At 41.5% G+C, this 15,945-nt stretch overlaps 1 protein-coding gene across 1 annotated transcript; it reads left to right on the top strand.

Moving 5' to 3' along the window:
* On the top strand, positions 1–11,451 carry c25h12orf75 (chromosome 25 C12orf75 homolog). The gene is made up of 6 exons (XM_030095439.1): positions 1–347; positions 4,007–4,031; positions 5,503–5,538; positions 6,367–6,446; positions 7,247–7,277; positions 7,370–11,451. Exons 1-5 carry the CDS (start codon positions 305–307, stop codon positions 7,249–7,251), a joined length of 189 nt encoding a protein of 62 aa, XP_029951299.1. The 5' UTR covers positions 1–304; the 3' UTR covers positions 7,252–7,277; positions 7,370–11,451.
* The last annotated feature ends 4,494 nt before the right edge of the window (positions 11,452–15,945 follow it).

The raw sequence follows: 15,945 nt of genomic DNA, 5'->3' as shown, positions 1-15,945 counted from the left end.
TGTGCTGCGTGCATGTGTATGTGTGTGTGTGTGTGTATAAAAGCCTCTCTCTCCATGCTTTCACTCCACTCTGAGATCTCCATTGCATTGCAGAGAGGATAGACGCACGGGAGGGGATACAACTAGAAGAGAGCCCTGTGAGAGATTTCTTTGACCTTGCCTCTCTTTTTCCCTCTCTCTCTCTTTCCCTCTCTCACTCTCTCTCACTTTCCCCAATGTGCCGGGGGTGTCCCTCCTTTCCCCCACATCCTTGCACTCACTGAGTGTCTGTGCTCTGCTTGGACGGTGGCTTCATCGATGCAAAATGGGTTGTGGCAATTCCTCAGCCACCAGCACTTCAGGAGGGGGTGAGTGTTTCAGGAACCTCTGCTTGCATCTGTTTTAGTGTGTGTGTGTGTGTGTGTGTGTGTGTGTGTGTGTGTGTGTGTGTGTGTAATAATGGGTGAGTGTGTCTGAGAACGAGCTGTCACTGTATCCGCACCAAGGGGGGGGGAGATGCTGTTTTGAATGTAAATGAAGTGTGTTGGGGTTACCCCTGCATTTGAGTGTGTCTCTATATCAGCGCATGTGTGTGGAGGTGGTTGCTTGATTTCATTCATAAATAAACGGGCATCACTGTATCTTAATGTTTGCGTCTTAAAATGAGCAAAACTCATTTCTCTGTCCTCCATGCTGTGTAATGTGCAGCATTCTGGCTCGCAGCTTATGCGTGTGTGTGCGCTCCGAAGAATCACGAATGGTCTCTCATATTCCTGTTCAAGACACACGAGTAGACCGATTTGCTTGAGAAAAGACACAAACACCCCAACATCCACATGGATGGAGCCACTCTCTTCCTTTCAGCTGTTATTCCCTCCTCTCTCGGTGCGTTTGTGATGGTTTCCAGGGGTTTCCGGGGATGAAAGACAAACATTTTTACTGACCTTCTCTTTGTTTCCTCCACTTGACTGATGCTTGTTGTGTCCTGCGAGGCAGGCAGCGCTGACCCCGTCGATCGCCTGGCTTCATTCATAAAGCATGCATTTCAGAAGAGAAAAGTCATTACTTTTCAGTTGAACTCGTGCTAATCAAGATATCCCGCTTCTTCGCTGTGACTTCTGTGTCCTCAAGTAACTCCCTCAGTCAATTCATCTTGACTCGATACATGCTTTAAATGAAATCTCCAGGCACCACAGTCAGACTGAGAGCATAATTAGACTGAAGTACCTGCAGGATTACCTCACCACTACTGCACGCTCAAGCCGTACAACGTGTACTCGAACATGTGTGGATGTGCGTGTGTGTTTGCGCCTGCAGGTACCTAATCAGTGTTTGCCAGGCATGTTAACAGGACCACAGACAGCCGCTGGGAAACACAAGCTGAGGTTCCTCTTCTTCTTTGCTTCAAATGTGATCTGCTTATGTGGTCACCCCACCTGAAAGCAACATCTGAGCGCACGTGACTGCGCTGGAAGTATGGCATGTCATCAGCTGCGTTTATTCCCGTGCAGCGGGCCATATCCAATTGTCCTGCTGCTTCTTAGAGGTCAGTGTTCAGCACAGTGTCAAGGACATGTGACACCGTGTCACTCTGACAAATGTGGACGACCTGCTGCACTCAAGTCTCTCCCAGCTGACACCAGTTGGTCAGGGCATTGCTTTTTCTCTGCAGACAAACGTCTTTCTGTTCGAATTTCACCTGTTTTTGTCACTGCTGATCTGGAGTTTTAAGGAATCAGGTTCATTGAAACATTTAATAAACTCAGCAGATTAAAAAAGAACATAACATGCACTGATGTCAGAATACTTTTTTTTTCCGTTTTGACTTTCAATGGTCTGTAGTCAGTTTTTACCCAAGATTTGCTGTAGTCTACAGCTGCTGTGATTAAATACGGTCATCAGATTCAGAGGGTGTGAATGACCAGTACTTTTTCAGGTCAAAAGTACGTCTAACAGATCAAAAGTATTTAGGTAAAACGAAAAAAATAGTTGAACTTTAAGCACTGATTTGACTAAATTCAAACGGCCGTGCTCCACATCACATTGCTCGTCCCTAATCTTATGCACCCAGATGTGCACCCTTGGATATAAATGATCTTTTGTTAGGTCAATGAATAGGCCTCTGTGTCATGTCAGCAGACTCCGGCTCCCTCTGTGAAAGCCATCCCTGCTGCGAGGATGAAATCCGCTATACTTGTTTGCTTCGTAGACACTCCAGTTTTGTACTACAGAGTGTGTTTTTTTCTTTTCCTGTTGCTATCATTGCTATCATCCAAGCTACACCACTGTTGTGATAAAATCACATCAGGCATGGAGAAGTGATTAAAAACAAGAGTGTGGTTTCGGTTGCTCAGCTGTGATCAGTGTGATGCTTCACATTTGAGAAGGAATTCACATTGTTCTCCAGCTGAAACGTATTGAGATGAAATTACTGTCCAGCTCGAGGCTCGCAGCCCGACACGGGACACATGTGCTGTTGTGTCGGTCCATAAAAGAGTCAAACAGCTCCAGGACGAGCACAATGGGAGTCTTCTGAACTGAGGAATTTCAAACTAGAGGTTTAAAATTATGTATGTGATCTGCTTCAAGCAAGTTTAAGGCAAATAAGGGAGAAAAACAACACAGTGTGTTCTGTTTTAATAGTTTATATGTTTAAAACACACAAATCACCACCCTAACCTTCAAAACCGAATCACATAATAGCAACAGTACCCTTAAATTCATTTAAATTAATTAAACTAGTTTTGTTGTGCTTTCTTAAATTTTCCTTGAATTTCAAGCACTATAAAGATGTTTTAAAACACATTTTCAATCAATTTTAATGGTAAATATTGAAAACATAAGCTATATATACTGTGAAATGTGATTTTTATGATTGTAAGTATGTGTTCGGTAAACAATGTGTAGATATGTATGAATAGAAGAACAAACAAAGAAATCCATACTCATATCATTGAAGTTTCATGAGTAAATTATTGATAAGGATACAACATTCTGCATATCGACAGATACCGTTTATCATATTGACTGTATCCTTGGTTTCCTTGTTAGGATTTAGCAAACTACAAGATAAAAACCAACAGAACAGAAAGGTTTCTTGGAATGATGACTCTGCAGATTGTAATCACCTCCCTTTGCAGCTGCCCGGCCCACAACTAAACATCACAGATGACTGTGGCTGCTTGTTTTCAGCAACAAAACCTCTACAAGTGCACTTTAACTCCAGGTTTTAGCCATACATCTGGAACTATTGTAGAGTGATGATCAATATGTTCTCAGGCCATTCTATTCAGAATTGATTGCGATGTGTTGAAAAACTCACTGCAGTTTACTGAATCCAGCATCCACTTTGACCACGCTTGAAGTAATAAAATGCGACATTTCGAGACCGTCCAGGGATGCTCAGGGTCAGCAGACTCTGATTAGAGGAAGCCGGGTGGGCCCGTTGAGCTCCTCTGTGGAGGTCCGCCGCAGGTTTCAAACATTACAGGGGAATAAATGTGTCATTTGCATTACAGAATGGTTCAATTGCTTGTCAAGTGGAAGATGTTTCGCATCCCACCCTGTCACCTTGACAGTATCTTTTACTTACGATGCTGAAGCTTTAAAACCGCAAAAATTATAAAAATATGAAATAAAACGTTTGAAGATCAAGCAAAAACTGTATAAAGGTCAAAATGGCTAAAACAAACTAATAATGTACCAAAATGTCTACTGCTGTAACTTTACAAACTGTTATCCCCATTTTAAAGGTTACATTTTCAATTTAATTTGATGCAAAGTGGCAAAACAGCTTGTTTGACCTTAAAGATTACTGAGCTCTAACCTCAGCAATCTGACATTACTGATGTGAGTTACAGGAAATGAAGTTAGAGTGTAAAATATTTCCTGGACGGTTGATGAAAAGGAATTTTTTTCTGCACTTCGCTGCTGCTGCACAACTGACAACTCATGAACAAGAAGAGGATTTGTATGGGTCTGCACTGATCATACTGACACTGAATTCTACTTTCGTATCTGTTTCCAGGGCCAGCAGAAGCCTCCAAGGATGTGTAAGTACATCAGCCATTTTATTATCATTCAAGATACCTACATAGTTCTAAACTCCAAGGGGCACTGAAATCAATAAGAACAGTGAACGGCCTTAAAACTCAATAATCATGTGTTTTCAAGGCTGAAATTTTAGATTGACATGAATTTGGGAGTAAAGAAAATATTTAAAGCACATGGAGCTATCACTGAAATTTGGTGAGAAGACAGTCGAACTGTCTGGAGTTTCCTTTAACGGTAGATCGACTCTAAAAATGACTGATCCAGGCATTTCATTTTCTCCATATGTGAACACCTGTTTAAAAAAATCATCACATGTTGAAAGAAGTTGCAAGAGAGCCTTCAATAAGTTGTATGAGAGACACTAACGTTGGTTAATACTGTTTACTTTTTTTTTTAATGACCTGAAAAACAAAACGGGCCTGGAGACGGTTGTGCGTCTGAGTGGCTGTAGATGTGAATAGACTGTTTTCTGTTGGTAAAATGGAGCACGATGATCTCAAGAAAGATGAAAGTAATAAAAGAAAAATCACTGATTTGAAGTTTAATTTTCAGAAAATTCGGGAAAACATAGTTTAGCTCAATTAGAAGATACTCTCGTATTTTGTATCATGAAACCAAACCAGGCTGGCTCTGATTCTGGTTCTCCATTCTTTTAAATTTAACTAACTTGAAGCAAGTTTTGTTTTTTGTTTTTCTCCAGAGGGGAAGTTTAGAGTAACTGTAACTCTATCCATATTTTCTCTTCAGGTTTTCAGTGTTTTGCTCTACAGAGCCAAACTGAGGCAAAACACTCGGCGAAGCTTTATAGAGAGGGATGGCATTTCTGATTCCTTTCCTGGATCTGTTTTTGCGCGTGCATGTGCGTGCGCGTGTGTGCGTGGACTCTATATTCTCTGCCTTGGCCTGTCTCTGTGTGTACGCTCCCTGATAACCATCTGAGCCGCCAACTTAGGACCCATGAGAGCTGACAGTACGGCACTGACTCACTGAAGCTAATCACAGCTGCCTGGGACTGCACTGCACAGCAAAACATCACAAACAAACGCATGCAGGTCGACACCGTGCATATGCACGGAGAGAGCGGTATAACCAGTATTTGGAAAGAGACAACAATAAGGGACCAACACCCATCCATTGCTGTTTTTGCTTGTGCATGTAAAACAGAAATAATGGGGTAAGGCCTCTCGTCAGCCCTTTACACTCAGGCAGCGGCAAAACCTGAACAGGTTCAGTCGTCTGACCTGAAATGAAAATTGTGCTCCATCATCAGTAGTTGCCATCAGGGATTTATCAGTATTCCCCTCAAGGCCAAAGCAGCACACCTCAGATATTGTGCAGCTCAACAAAAGTAAAATAAAACCACAGTCCGGTGTTCCCCGCTTCTCGTTATTTCTATGTTTATGAAGATAACCTGCTCGTCCCCTGTGTTCTCATTAAACTGACATGAGCCGTGTTTTTTCTCCCGATCAGGACAGAGGATCCATCAGCAGAAGATGAGAAAAGAAGGTATTTTACCCATCATTTTACATTCATATGTACATATTCATTGGAGCTTTGTCCCTGAAACCATCCAGCTCATAAACAGTGAAAAATATCCAATAAAAATATACATAAATCTAATGTAAAACAGTTTTCTATTTCTCTTTTCGAAAAGACTCTAAAATGATGGATTCTGTCTTGTTTTTAAGCAAAAGCTTAATTCTTTCTGTAGAGTTATACTCATTGCTGACCTTACTGGTCTGCTTCAGGAAATTATTTTCCTGCATTTAACCCGCTCTATTCACAATTAACCTTCAGAAGAAAGAGGAGGAGTGGTGGACGGCCTCAGTGCATCTCTGGGGGGGCTGCAGGATGTCAGGGACGGACAAAGAACAGTTAGCAGAGCGTTTCCAACCTCTGAACATCTAAACACAACATGTCGGCCGTCACTGCCCTTCATGCAAGGTCGTGCATTCTGTGCCCGTGCATCATCGCAGTGAATGGAAGCAATTCACTGAGAAAGATAAAAAGAATCAATATGTTCATCAGAAAAATAAGCACAGTGTTTTGCCAGACGCTGTGCCATGTTGTTGATCCACGCTGCAGCTGAATTAGTTTTCTTTGTTACAAGCTGCTGTTGGCTTCATTGTGATATAGCAAAATCAATCAATAGCAATGTGGTTTTAGCAGAATTTTCAAGAAGTGTTAAAAAAAAAAAAAAAATGCATTAATTCGTGGAGTATTTGTTGGTTTTATCTTTGGGTCTTAAGGTGATTTGATGTTAAATTTCTGTTTGAGAGTGTTGCTGTTGTGTACTTGCTGTGCTGGTTCAGTCTCTTGGTTTTGTCCTCTCAGAAACTATGGCGGCGTCTACGTCGGTCTCCCAGCAGACCTGACCACCGTAGCTGCGAGTCAGTCCAAGTCGACGCGTAAAGGTGAGCTCCTCTGAAGCACGTCCTGAAGCTCTCCATCGAGGACGTTATTCATGAAGCAAACTGCTCGCAGTAATGAGATGCTCTGTTCTGACACTGATTGGCATCTTGTAGTGAAGCACCTGAAGAGATAACAGAGGAAAAAAAAAAAATCCCTGGTGGCTGAAGCACCTTTTAACGAAACCCAAAATCGCCTGCAGCGTCTTTATCATAACTGAATATTAATGAGAAGTTTTTCTCTTACAGCCATCAGGGCATTCATGTAGCGCACAGAAATGATTCTGACTCCAAGGCAAAATCCAGGAAAAAGGATTTCTCATGAATGCATGTCTTCACAGAGGGCCATTTATTTTCATATTGACTATTTTGAAATGTTACATGTTTACTGATTTTCACAAACTCTCATTTCTGTTCTCAAGGCAAACACTAAATGCCCGGAAAAAGTGATATCCACCTGTATTGTGATCAATAACAAAAAAAAAAAAAAAAGAAAAAAAAGAGCTGGAATCATATTTTGCAGTCCTGCTGACTTTCTCGTTGTGTGCTTGCCCTTGAGCTCACTGAGGTTAAATACTGTTTGATAATCAATCGATCTGTTTCTGTATCCTCTGGCTCTTGCTCTTGCTGAAGTGGAGCAGTTCAAACTGCTGGCTGAAAGGAGTGTGTGGGCGGGCTCCAACGCAGTCTTGCCAGTTGAGACAGAAACATCAGAAAAGAACAAAAAAACGTGTCAAATAGCTGTCCCCTATAAATATCTGGGCACTGAGTCTGTTTTCTTTCCTCTCTCTCGCTTTTTCTTGCAGACTAGTGACGATTAAACCCAACAGGACGCAGGTACCTGCTCGTTCGCTGCTTTTCTATTGAAGAGGAAATTGGTGCCAAGACTCCATGCAGGGCGATGACTGTCTTTTCTTTTGTACTGACAGGATTCTGTATTTTCATTCACTCGTATAACAAGCCAAGCGCCCGGATTGGTGCTCGCCATACACTGACTGCAGTCTGCAGCTTTTTGCACTGGCACCGAGCGAGATGTGGACAGCTTGTCTGGGCCCCGATGAAATGACCCCAAGGAGCCATGGGTGGCGCAGTGACGCAGGGACGCGCCGCGGAGGTCTGCATCTTGCATCCGTCATCACCTTTTTCACTTTGCAAAAGAGAGAGAGAAAAAAAAGCGGTTCTGGACCGGCACCCACCCGGGGACTGGCGGCTGTGGGCGGCGGCGGCAGCAGCAGGCATTGTGACAGCCATCTTGGCTCTTCGGTGGCATCTCTGGAACATTCTCTGTTCTCGGAGGGAGACGGAGGATCCGGCCAACTTTCTGACAAACTGCGCGGCGCTCGCACTCCCTCCTGATAGCCCTCTGCAGCAACATTCACTCCTCAGTCATTTCACTAAAATGCCGTCAGTGATTCATTGTGCTGCTCAAACGGGGCGATAAAGAGTCGGGGAGAAGTTCGCAGAAAGCACCAAACACACTCCTGTTAATGCATTATAGAGCATCTCGGTGACATTGAACATAGCCCTGATTGCAATCAGGGACCTGCTGCTGCAACAGAAAGGCGGACAATGACGTTGATTTTAGGAGAGGCTCTTTAACGGGGACGACAGAGATAAAAATAAGTGGAGTGTTTTTTGTTGTTTTTCGTTTTCCCCTGATGCTCCAGAACGTCCTGGGTGTGCCATCGAAGTCCTACCTGGTGTTTTCACTTCTCTTCTGCCCCAGACAGATTACGTAACAGCAGCATATGAGTCATGATACTTAGAGGAGCTCTCTCTGTTTCAATATGTCTTTCTCCCTGTCTCTCTGTGCTGCGGATTGTTTTTTTTTTTTTCTCTCTCTCTTTCTTTCTCCTGAAGAGCTCTGATTGTGGTGCTTCTGGGTCATTCACATAGCTCGCACAAACTTTCACAAGGTCCTCAGAAGCAGAGCTGACACACAGCTTGTTTCCCGATCACAACATACACACAAACATATTGTTTGATAGCAAAACAAACATGTCGGATATTCACAGAGCATCAGTGGAAGAAAAAACACGTGTTTTTCACAGCCTTTTCCTTTTTAATTCCAGTTTCCTTTTGTTGGTCTTGTTATAATGTGGCTTTTACTTGATTGGACATTGAATGTTGTTGCCCTCCGACCCCCCCAGGCGAGTTTATTCTAGATTTTTCTAGCTTTTTATCACATCTCATATCCATCCACTGTGAGTGAGAGGTTCAGTTGTCATAGGGATGGTTTTTATCATGAGTATCAAATGGTCTAATTTGCTTTTTTAATTCATTTAATATTTTAAAGGTTAAATTCAGCACTGTTTTACGATTGTTGTTACTCTTTTTGCAGCTTTCAGCTCTAATTCCTCTAGTTAATATCAAAAGGGCACAGCTATCTGCATACACTGCCTGAGCATTGTTGAGAAATATACTGGCGGAGCTCCAAAATTTTAATTTATTTGAAAAAATGTATTGTTTTGTCACTCATTCCAACACTCACAGTGCATAAACAGTTCAAATTTAATTGGGATTATTATAGTTTCTGGTTGAAAAAAATTGGTGGGAAAAAAACAACATACTATATACGATTGCAATATTTGAAGACACTTCCTATCACGGAATCAGGGAATAAAACAAAAAAAGGCTTGAGATAGTTTAGTTTAAGTGCAATTTGTGTCAAATTTAAATTTAAATTTAAGGATTTATTTCTTAATGAATGAAATGGGGCAAAAATGAAGGAGCTAGTTTTATGCTTTGCAGAAAATAAAGATTCAATAAATAAATAGACTTCTCTTATCAAACAGATTGTACTGTACAGCTGCCTTAATGCTCCTCACAGCATCAGTCTCATGAACCCATTCATGCCATGTGCACAGCATCGGAGCCAAGTGCGGCTTTTTATGCTATTTATTCACATAATTCATATTCATCTCAGCACAGAGCAACACTTTACAATAGATGCTGAAAACTCCTTTATTAAATGTTGCTTTTGGTCTTTTTGTGGACTTGATTTGCATAAAGAAAATGCAGCGATCTCTGGTCTTTAGGAACAGAAAAAAGAAGAAAAAAAAGAAAGAAAAAAAAACCCCTCACTAATCACTGCAATGTTCCCAGAAAAGAAAACATGTCACAGCTGGGTGGACGTTCGGGGGCCAAGGTCATTTGTCAGCCGTGCTCTTGACAGTTCTCTCCACTAATGAATGTACGACATCCTCCACTCATCAGTGCCCCCAAGGAGCGCGGAAATAGGCCAACTTTAAACACTTGAGATTCAAGAGATGTTCTGTCTGCACTACACGAAATTCTATATGTGTGTGTGTGTGTGTGTGTGTGTGTGTGTGTGTGCACCACATATGTGTGTAGCTCTGACTGCCTTGACTGACCGGTCTCATAAAAACAGGGACGTATTTTCCACCCAGCTTACTGTTTGTGTCTCTTCTGGAGGGTGCACTTCACCACGACGCCCACGGGCTGCCAGGCCGGGTTGTCAGTCGTCAGCCGCGCTCGCGTCAGTGGATTTTGTGCGTCGTCTCCATAATCGCAAGGCGTTTGTTGAAATCGCACCGTTCACCTGTGGTTAGAGGTAGAATATACTGCACAGACAAAAACTGTTATGTACCATGTAGTTTACAGCATACAGTAAAAGGAGCTGCGCAGCGCTGATTTTGATCTGAACTCCACCTCAGACGATTATATTGTTGCTGTTCCTCGTCCTTGATGTCTCCATTTCCTCCTCGTTGCTGTTTAGGCCTTTCCTGCATCAATCCCTACTGGAGGCCTTTGACTTTTACAGTGTTGTGCTACCTGTCTCTTCCTCTTCTGTCAGCCTCACGTTGCCCTTTGTGATCGTTCCTCCTGTATATGATGAATGCCGCTGCCTTTGCCCGACTCAGTGAGTTCAGCAGGGACAAGAGGACAGAATGTGGGCGATCGAAGCTTCCCGACGTCCTCTACACCGACATGTTGCAGTATGTTGTTTGAATGTTGGAATGTATTACGAGTGATTTTACACTTAGAGAAGAGCCAACCATTGTTGAGGACACCTTTGTTTGATTTAACAAAGAAAGAGAAAGTGCAAAAAACTGATGATCTCTTTTGTGTTTTTCCATTGTTTTAGGCTTGGGTGATTATCAGCATTGCTAGGTGTTCGATGGTTATTGTACTTGTACGATGATTTGGCCGTTTGTACCGCGTGACATCCATCGTCCCAAAAATAGGCAAAATGTAGGAAAAGTTGTGGATTTTTTTTTATGTTGATTTGCATTTGTTTTTCTGAAAAATTCTGCATTATTTATGATCACATGTGAAAAAAGGGGTGCAGTCTGTAGCTTACTGTGGTGAGAGGCGAGAGGCATTTCCTTAGCTGGCTCCCCACAACTTTTCTTTGTGGTCTTTATGATAATTCCTGTGTCGTACCCCTAAATTTCACTTTGTGACCGATCACACTCCCATATTTTTTTGTCGTTGCTGTTGTTGCTCCACTATAATAGCCTCCCTCACCATCACATGTAACTCTTCTGTATTTGAATTTGTGTTTGTGGGGTTTGTTTCATTAATTATCTCCGTAAACAACCACAGCGGCAATGCAGTTTTCCAGCAGATGGTTTCTCATGTAAACAGGATGTTTTAATTCTCCTCCTCACACATACGGTCTCAGTTGATAAATCACACATGTACTGAACGAACAACTAATGTGAGCATTCAATTTCACACTCCTTACATAGAGCATTAGTAAATCAGGTTTATAGAGGGATTATTGTAGGGTTGTAATTTCGGTTATGAAGCCTGTACGATATTTCCTCCGAAAAAATTAGAATAATTGTGAGCCTCATTGTCCTACCTTTTCTACCTGGCAATGCTGATAAGGACAGAATCAGGAGGGTATACCTGTTTGGCTCTAAAGATGGGAAAAAAAAACAGGTTTGTATCATCTATAAAGTGAAAAAAAAACTCACGGTTGTTTTGGGAAAAAAAAACCGATTCCTCTAAAATGTCATATCTATTTATTTATTCTAAATAATGGATAAATTATTATGGCACAGCTGTGCTTAAAAACATGGAAGCCACTTGAGGTTTGAATTATTTAAGTGATCATCTAAACATGGGGAGCGTCTTGGGGCGGCGATTAGATAACACCGGTGTCTCCTTATTTTACTGACTGCTTTAAAAATGTATGACTGAAGGACGGTGGTTTTGAGATTCAGAAATATTTCATGCTGGCTTGACAGACACTTCACTCACATACAGATTTAAAAAAAAAAACATCCCTGTGTCACTACTGTCCAATCATTTATTTCACCAACGATGCCGACATGAGAAGGAAAAAAAAAGCGTGTGCAACAAATCCATGTTCATGTGACTGAACCGTTTATAATTAAATACTTTTATATTGTCCACGTATTGGTGTCCTCATTGACTGGAGTCTCCGCTGAAATGTATCTGCCTTTTGTAATCAGCGGCTTCGAGGCTTGCGGGATTTAAAGTGTTCTTAGCAGTTGTTACAGACAAACTGCCTGACAAAGTCAAGTGAGGATGGCCCCGAAGAACATTTGTCATTATTGACCCGCAGGGCATCGGAGCAAGCCGCCTGCAGCTCGATCAATCTCAGTTCCATCTCAGTAATTGACTGCGTTGGGAGTGCATGGAGGAGCGGAAGCGAGGAGCCGGCTGAGTTAACTGACTCCTCTCTCGTTGCAGAGAAATGGTTGCAGCCTCCTCAGTGATCCCACATCAAATTATACTGTAGAACTGTAACTAAAGAAATTCAGCTTAATAATAGACCTCAGGGGAGAGAACTGGATAGAACAGGTGTATTTCACTGTATTATGCTAATACATGCTCACATAGTATTATAAAATGGGACGTTACACTCTTTATGAGACGTCGTGTACTATAGAATTAATGTGGTAGAAAAGCTCTGTGAAGAACAGCTCCATTCAGATTACTAATACCATTTAGTCTTGGATGAATCTGTCCATACAGAGTTTCTTTCTCACGTTACCACACTTTGATATATGCATCCGTGATTTTCTTTTCAGTGTCCTCTGGTCCTAACCGTCTCCTGAGGATTTACACTCTCTTTAAACATGTACATATCACACATTTTCAAACTAAAGTCTATCAACAACTCAGGCACAGAAAGGGGGAAATCAATCTAAAAAGATATAAAGTAAGCAGGTGGTGGAAGGCATGGTATACGAACATGAAGTAATGGCGATTTTTTATTTTTTTTAAACACAAAAAGATACAAAAGACAGCAGTTCCATGTAGAAAATGTGCATCAATGCATGACGTATTGTTGAAGCTGTGGGACCGGAAGTTTCCACTTTTTCACCACAACTTTTTTCTACGGTAATAATAAGCCAGTGAGAGATAAAAGTCAAAACTTAATTCTATGTCTATGTGTTTTGTGCTGCAGCTGCAGAAAGCTCAGACCAATCTGCTGAATCTAATAACTCTGACATTCAGTCGGTCCTTGGTCCACTAAGGGGAAAACATGATCGTGCCAGGGTTCACGCTTTGTGTTCTGGTGTTATTTTTATAACTCAGTCTTTCATTTCAGGCTCCTTGACTTCCCGCCCTCGTGTGTGATTGCCGTTCCTGCCCTGATGTCTTTCACCTGTGCCTGACTGTGTGATTGTCTTGACCTGATGGTTTTGCTATATATTAAAGCTTTTCTGGTGGGTCTTGTTTGCTGGTCAGCCTGTCTTTTAGTGTTGGTTGTGTTTGATTTCTACGTTACTTGTGCTTCAGGCTTTTTCTGTGTTTGGACTTTTGTCTCGTTGACATGATTTTGTTGGCGGTTTGTTCCACTTCTGCTCTCCTCAGTGCTTCAGATAATCCAAGCTCGTGTGACTGAAATGACAGTGTCTAGAAATCCCTGCCACACCGCAGAAGACAAACACACGGACTCAAACTGGGTACCAGAGTGACTTGCTACTGCTGTTAATGACACAAAAGGGTTATTTGAAATTTTCTTACTGCGCCATTATTGTGTGTACTGTGCTTTTTGCTTAATGTCAGCTTAAGTGCAGGGAAGGAAGATGATTGAATGGGTGGCAGACCCAAAATGGTAAAAAGCAACAATAAAGCCCACAGTTATTGAAATCTTTTTTTTTTTTTTGTTTGTTTTTGCTTGGGAAAAAAAGACAAAGAAAGGAACATGATTAAAATTGGTTCTTTTTTAGATTTAGTTATGTAATGCTGTGTTATAGAGAAGCATTTACCAACAGCGCGTCTGCTCGGGCGCCGAACTGATCTCTTGCCTTATAGAGGCAGCTGAATATGTGGTGTATTATGCATGTGGGGCAGATAGAGATCTCACTCTGTGTGAACCATGAGAGCTACGTGATGTAGAACACATCCTTAATCATATCATCGGTGCATCTGGCCTGTCTCAACAGTGCAGCTGTTCATTTTTCCATCTGGAGATTCTTAGTAAACATTGGCATTCCTCTTGCTTTGCCCCTTCACCCTCTGGATTTAGAAATACAAATGTATGATAGTTATTTAAAAATGGTTTGTTATGGGATTTCTCAAGCTTATTTTATTACATTAGAGATACGTTTTCTATATGTTGAAATGGGAGTCATTGTACATCTATATCTATTTCATTTATTTCTGTATGTTAGTATGTTACACATTTAATCCAGTGAATGTAAAGCCAACCATGTTTGTTTCCTTTTTGCCTCTCCCTGATTACTTGGAAGATTGGCAGTGCTGTTCAAGCACTGAAGCTGGAGGCTGTCAGCATGTCCTTTGTTGTGTGCACAACCATTTCTCTTTTCTTTGACACTTTGTCTAGAAAAAAAAACACTTTTTTTTTTTTTTTTTTTTAAAAAAGGTGACCTGTGACTAGTGATCAGTATTTTTCAGACGCGTCCATCAGCAACGTGAGATTTTACCCCTCTTAGACATGACAGTTCTTATGATGAGCACTTCTCATTCTGTGAAAATAACCATCCTGGTCCTTGGCAATAGACTGATGGGAATTTATCTTGCTGAGTTATTTGTCATGTCGTCCACAGCCTGTTTCATATTCATCTCATTTCTAATTGCAGTAACTAAATTTTACTCTGTAATTACATTGTAAGAGCCTGAGGAACATGAATATGATGGATTTTCTCAGAAACCAAAGAAAATTAAAATGCCATTTTTAATCACTTTTCAGACTTCAGTGCACCAAGAATGGTTTTAAAAGGGAGTCAAGTAGTAGGAAAACAGAAAGCAACCTCATACTGGCCGATCACAACAGCTCCAGATGATTTCTTTCAAGCAAACTCCATTTTCCAGACAGTATTGGTTTCACAGGTAGAATGACGCTCTCTCAAAAGATCAAATACAAGCGTGATGATTAAAATTACAGACACAGTGTGTTTTTTGTTGTTGTTCCTCTTTGTTATATTAGTTCCCATAATTGTCATAAATCCCTGTGGCAGATATGCTTGATCACAGTTCGGCCATGCGGTAGTGAGGGTGAAATATTGTGCTGTCCTCCGGTAGATCACGTTCTTCGTCTCTGTCCTGGGTGCAGGCATTTCAATCAGTTTCACATTAGCAACACATCAAACACCTAGAGGGAAAAAAATTAGAGAAAAAAAGTCCATTGCTAAGTGTGAAACCAATTTACTTCTGCAGCAATAACAACCTGGCAATATCCATTGTGAAGAAGGGAATTTTATTCTTTTCTACATTCAGCGTTCTATTATTTTTTAACATTTGAGACTGAGTGTCTCCTCTGAAGGACTTGTCTGTGAATCTGCCTTTTCTTATTTGTCCCATAGAGAAAAGCAGAATTGTAAGACACTGAGAACCCCTTCTGTATGATTCAGTTTGACATCTTTATTGAAGTACAAGTGAAATTCCAGTGGTAGCCAGCAGAGGTCAGTGCAACACTGCTCAAACACTCCCCTACCACCAGATCCAGGATGCTGGAGCACCACTCTGGGTTCAGATCCTTTCCTCTATGTTATCCATGAAAAATGAGAAGCATGTCCTTCTCCTGCCCTCGAGGCCTCTGCAGCTGCTTTAAGCTCAGCGATAAAACAGTTAAAGCCAGCCAGGCTTCTCCATTTGACTTGCGAGACCGTAGAATTGCGCAGTCTTTGGCGCCGGAGTTGCTAATCTACCCCAGCAACTGTAAGAAGGTGATAATCACAGTTTTTGGTGGAGGGAGGGGGAGAAAAAAAAAACCCTTTTCCATGGCAATCAGGCCATTTAAAGGCCCGTGCCAACTCACCCCAATGAGTTTACAGCCACTGTCAGGCTCAATCAAGTGCAATATTTTATAGTTTTCATAGTAATGAGACTAAATCCTGAAAATGCAGGTTTTCAGTGCCCAGTGTTCCTCTTAATGAGCTTTCTGCTTTTTACCCTTCCACAGGAGGAAAAAAGAAAAAGAGGGAACACTGTTTTTGTCGACCGTATTTACTAAAATATTTACAGAAATAGTGAACCTTTCTCAGCATTTTTTAAAATCTGCCTGCCTTATGTTTTCATCTACGGTTCCAAACTG

This window comes from Salarias fasciatus, chromosome 7 (assembly GCF_902148845.1).
Source record: "Salarias fasciatus chromosome 7, fSalaFa1.1, whole genome shotgun sequence".
NCBI lineage: Eukaryota > Metazoa > Chordata > Actinopteri > Blenniiformes > Blenniidae > Salarias > Salarias fasciatus.
Note: the sequence above shows the minus strand (reverse complement) of the source record. Positions and strands in the feature narration are given on the sequence as shown.

Coding starts and splice junctions, on each gene's coding strand:
- c25h12orf75 (XM_030095439.1), top strand. CDS start 305: ATGGGTTGTGGCAATTCCTCAGCCACCAGCACTTCAGGAGGGG. Junction 4,032..5,502: donor GCAGAAGCCTCCAAGGATGT/GTAAGTACATCA, acceptor TCTCCCGATCAG/GACAGAGGATCCATCAGCAG. Junction 5,539..6,366: donor GCAGAAGATGAGAAAAGAAG/GTATTTTACCCA, acceptor TTGTCCTCTCAG/AAACTATGGCGGCGTCTACG.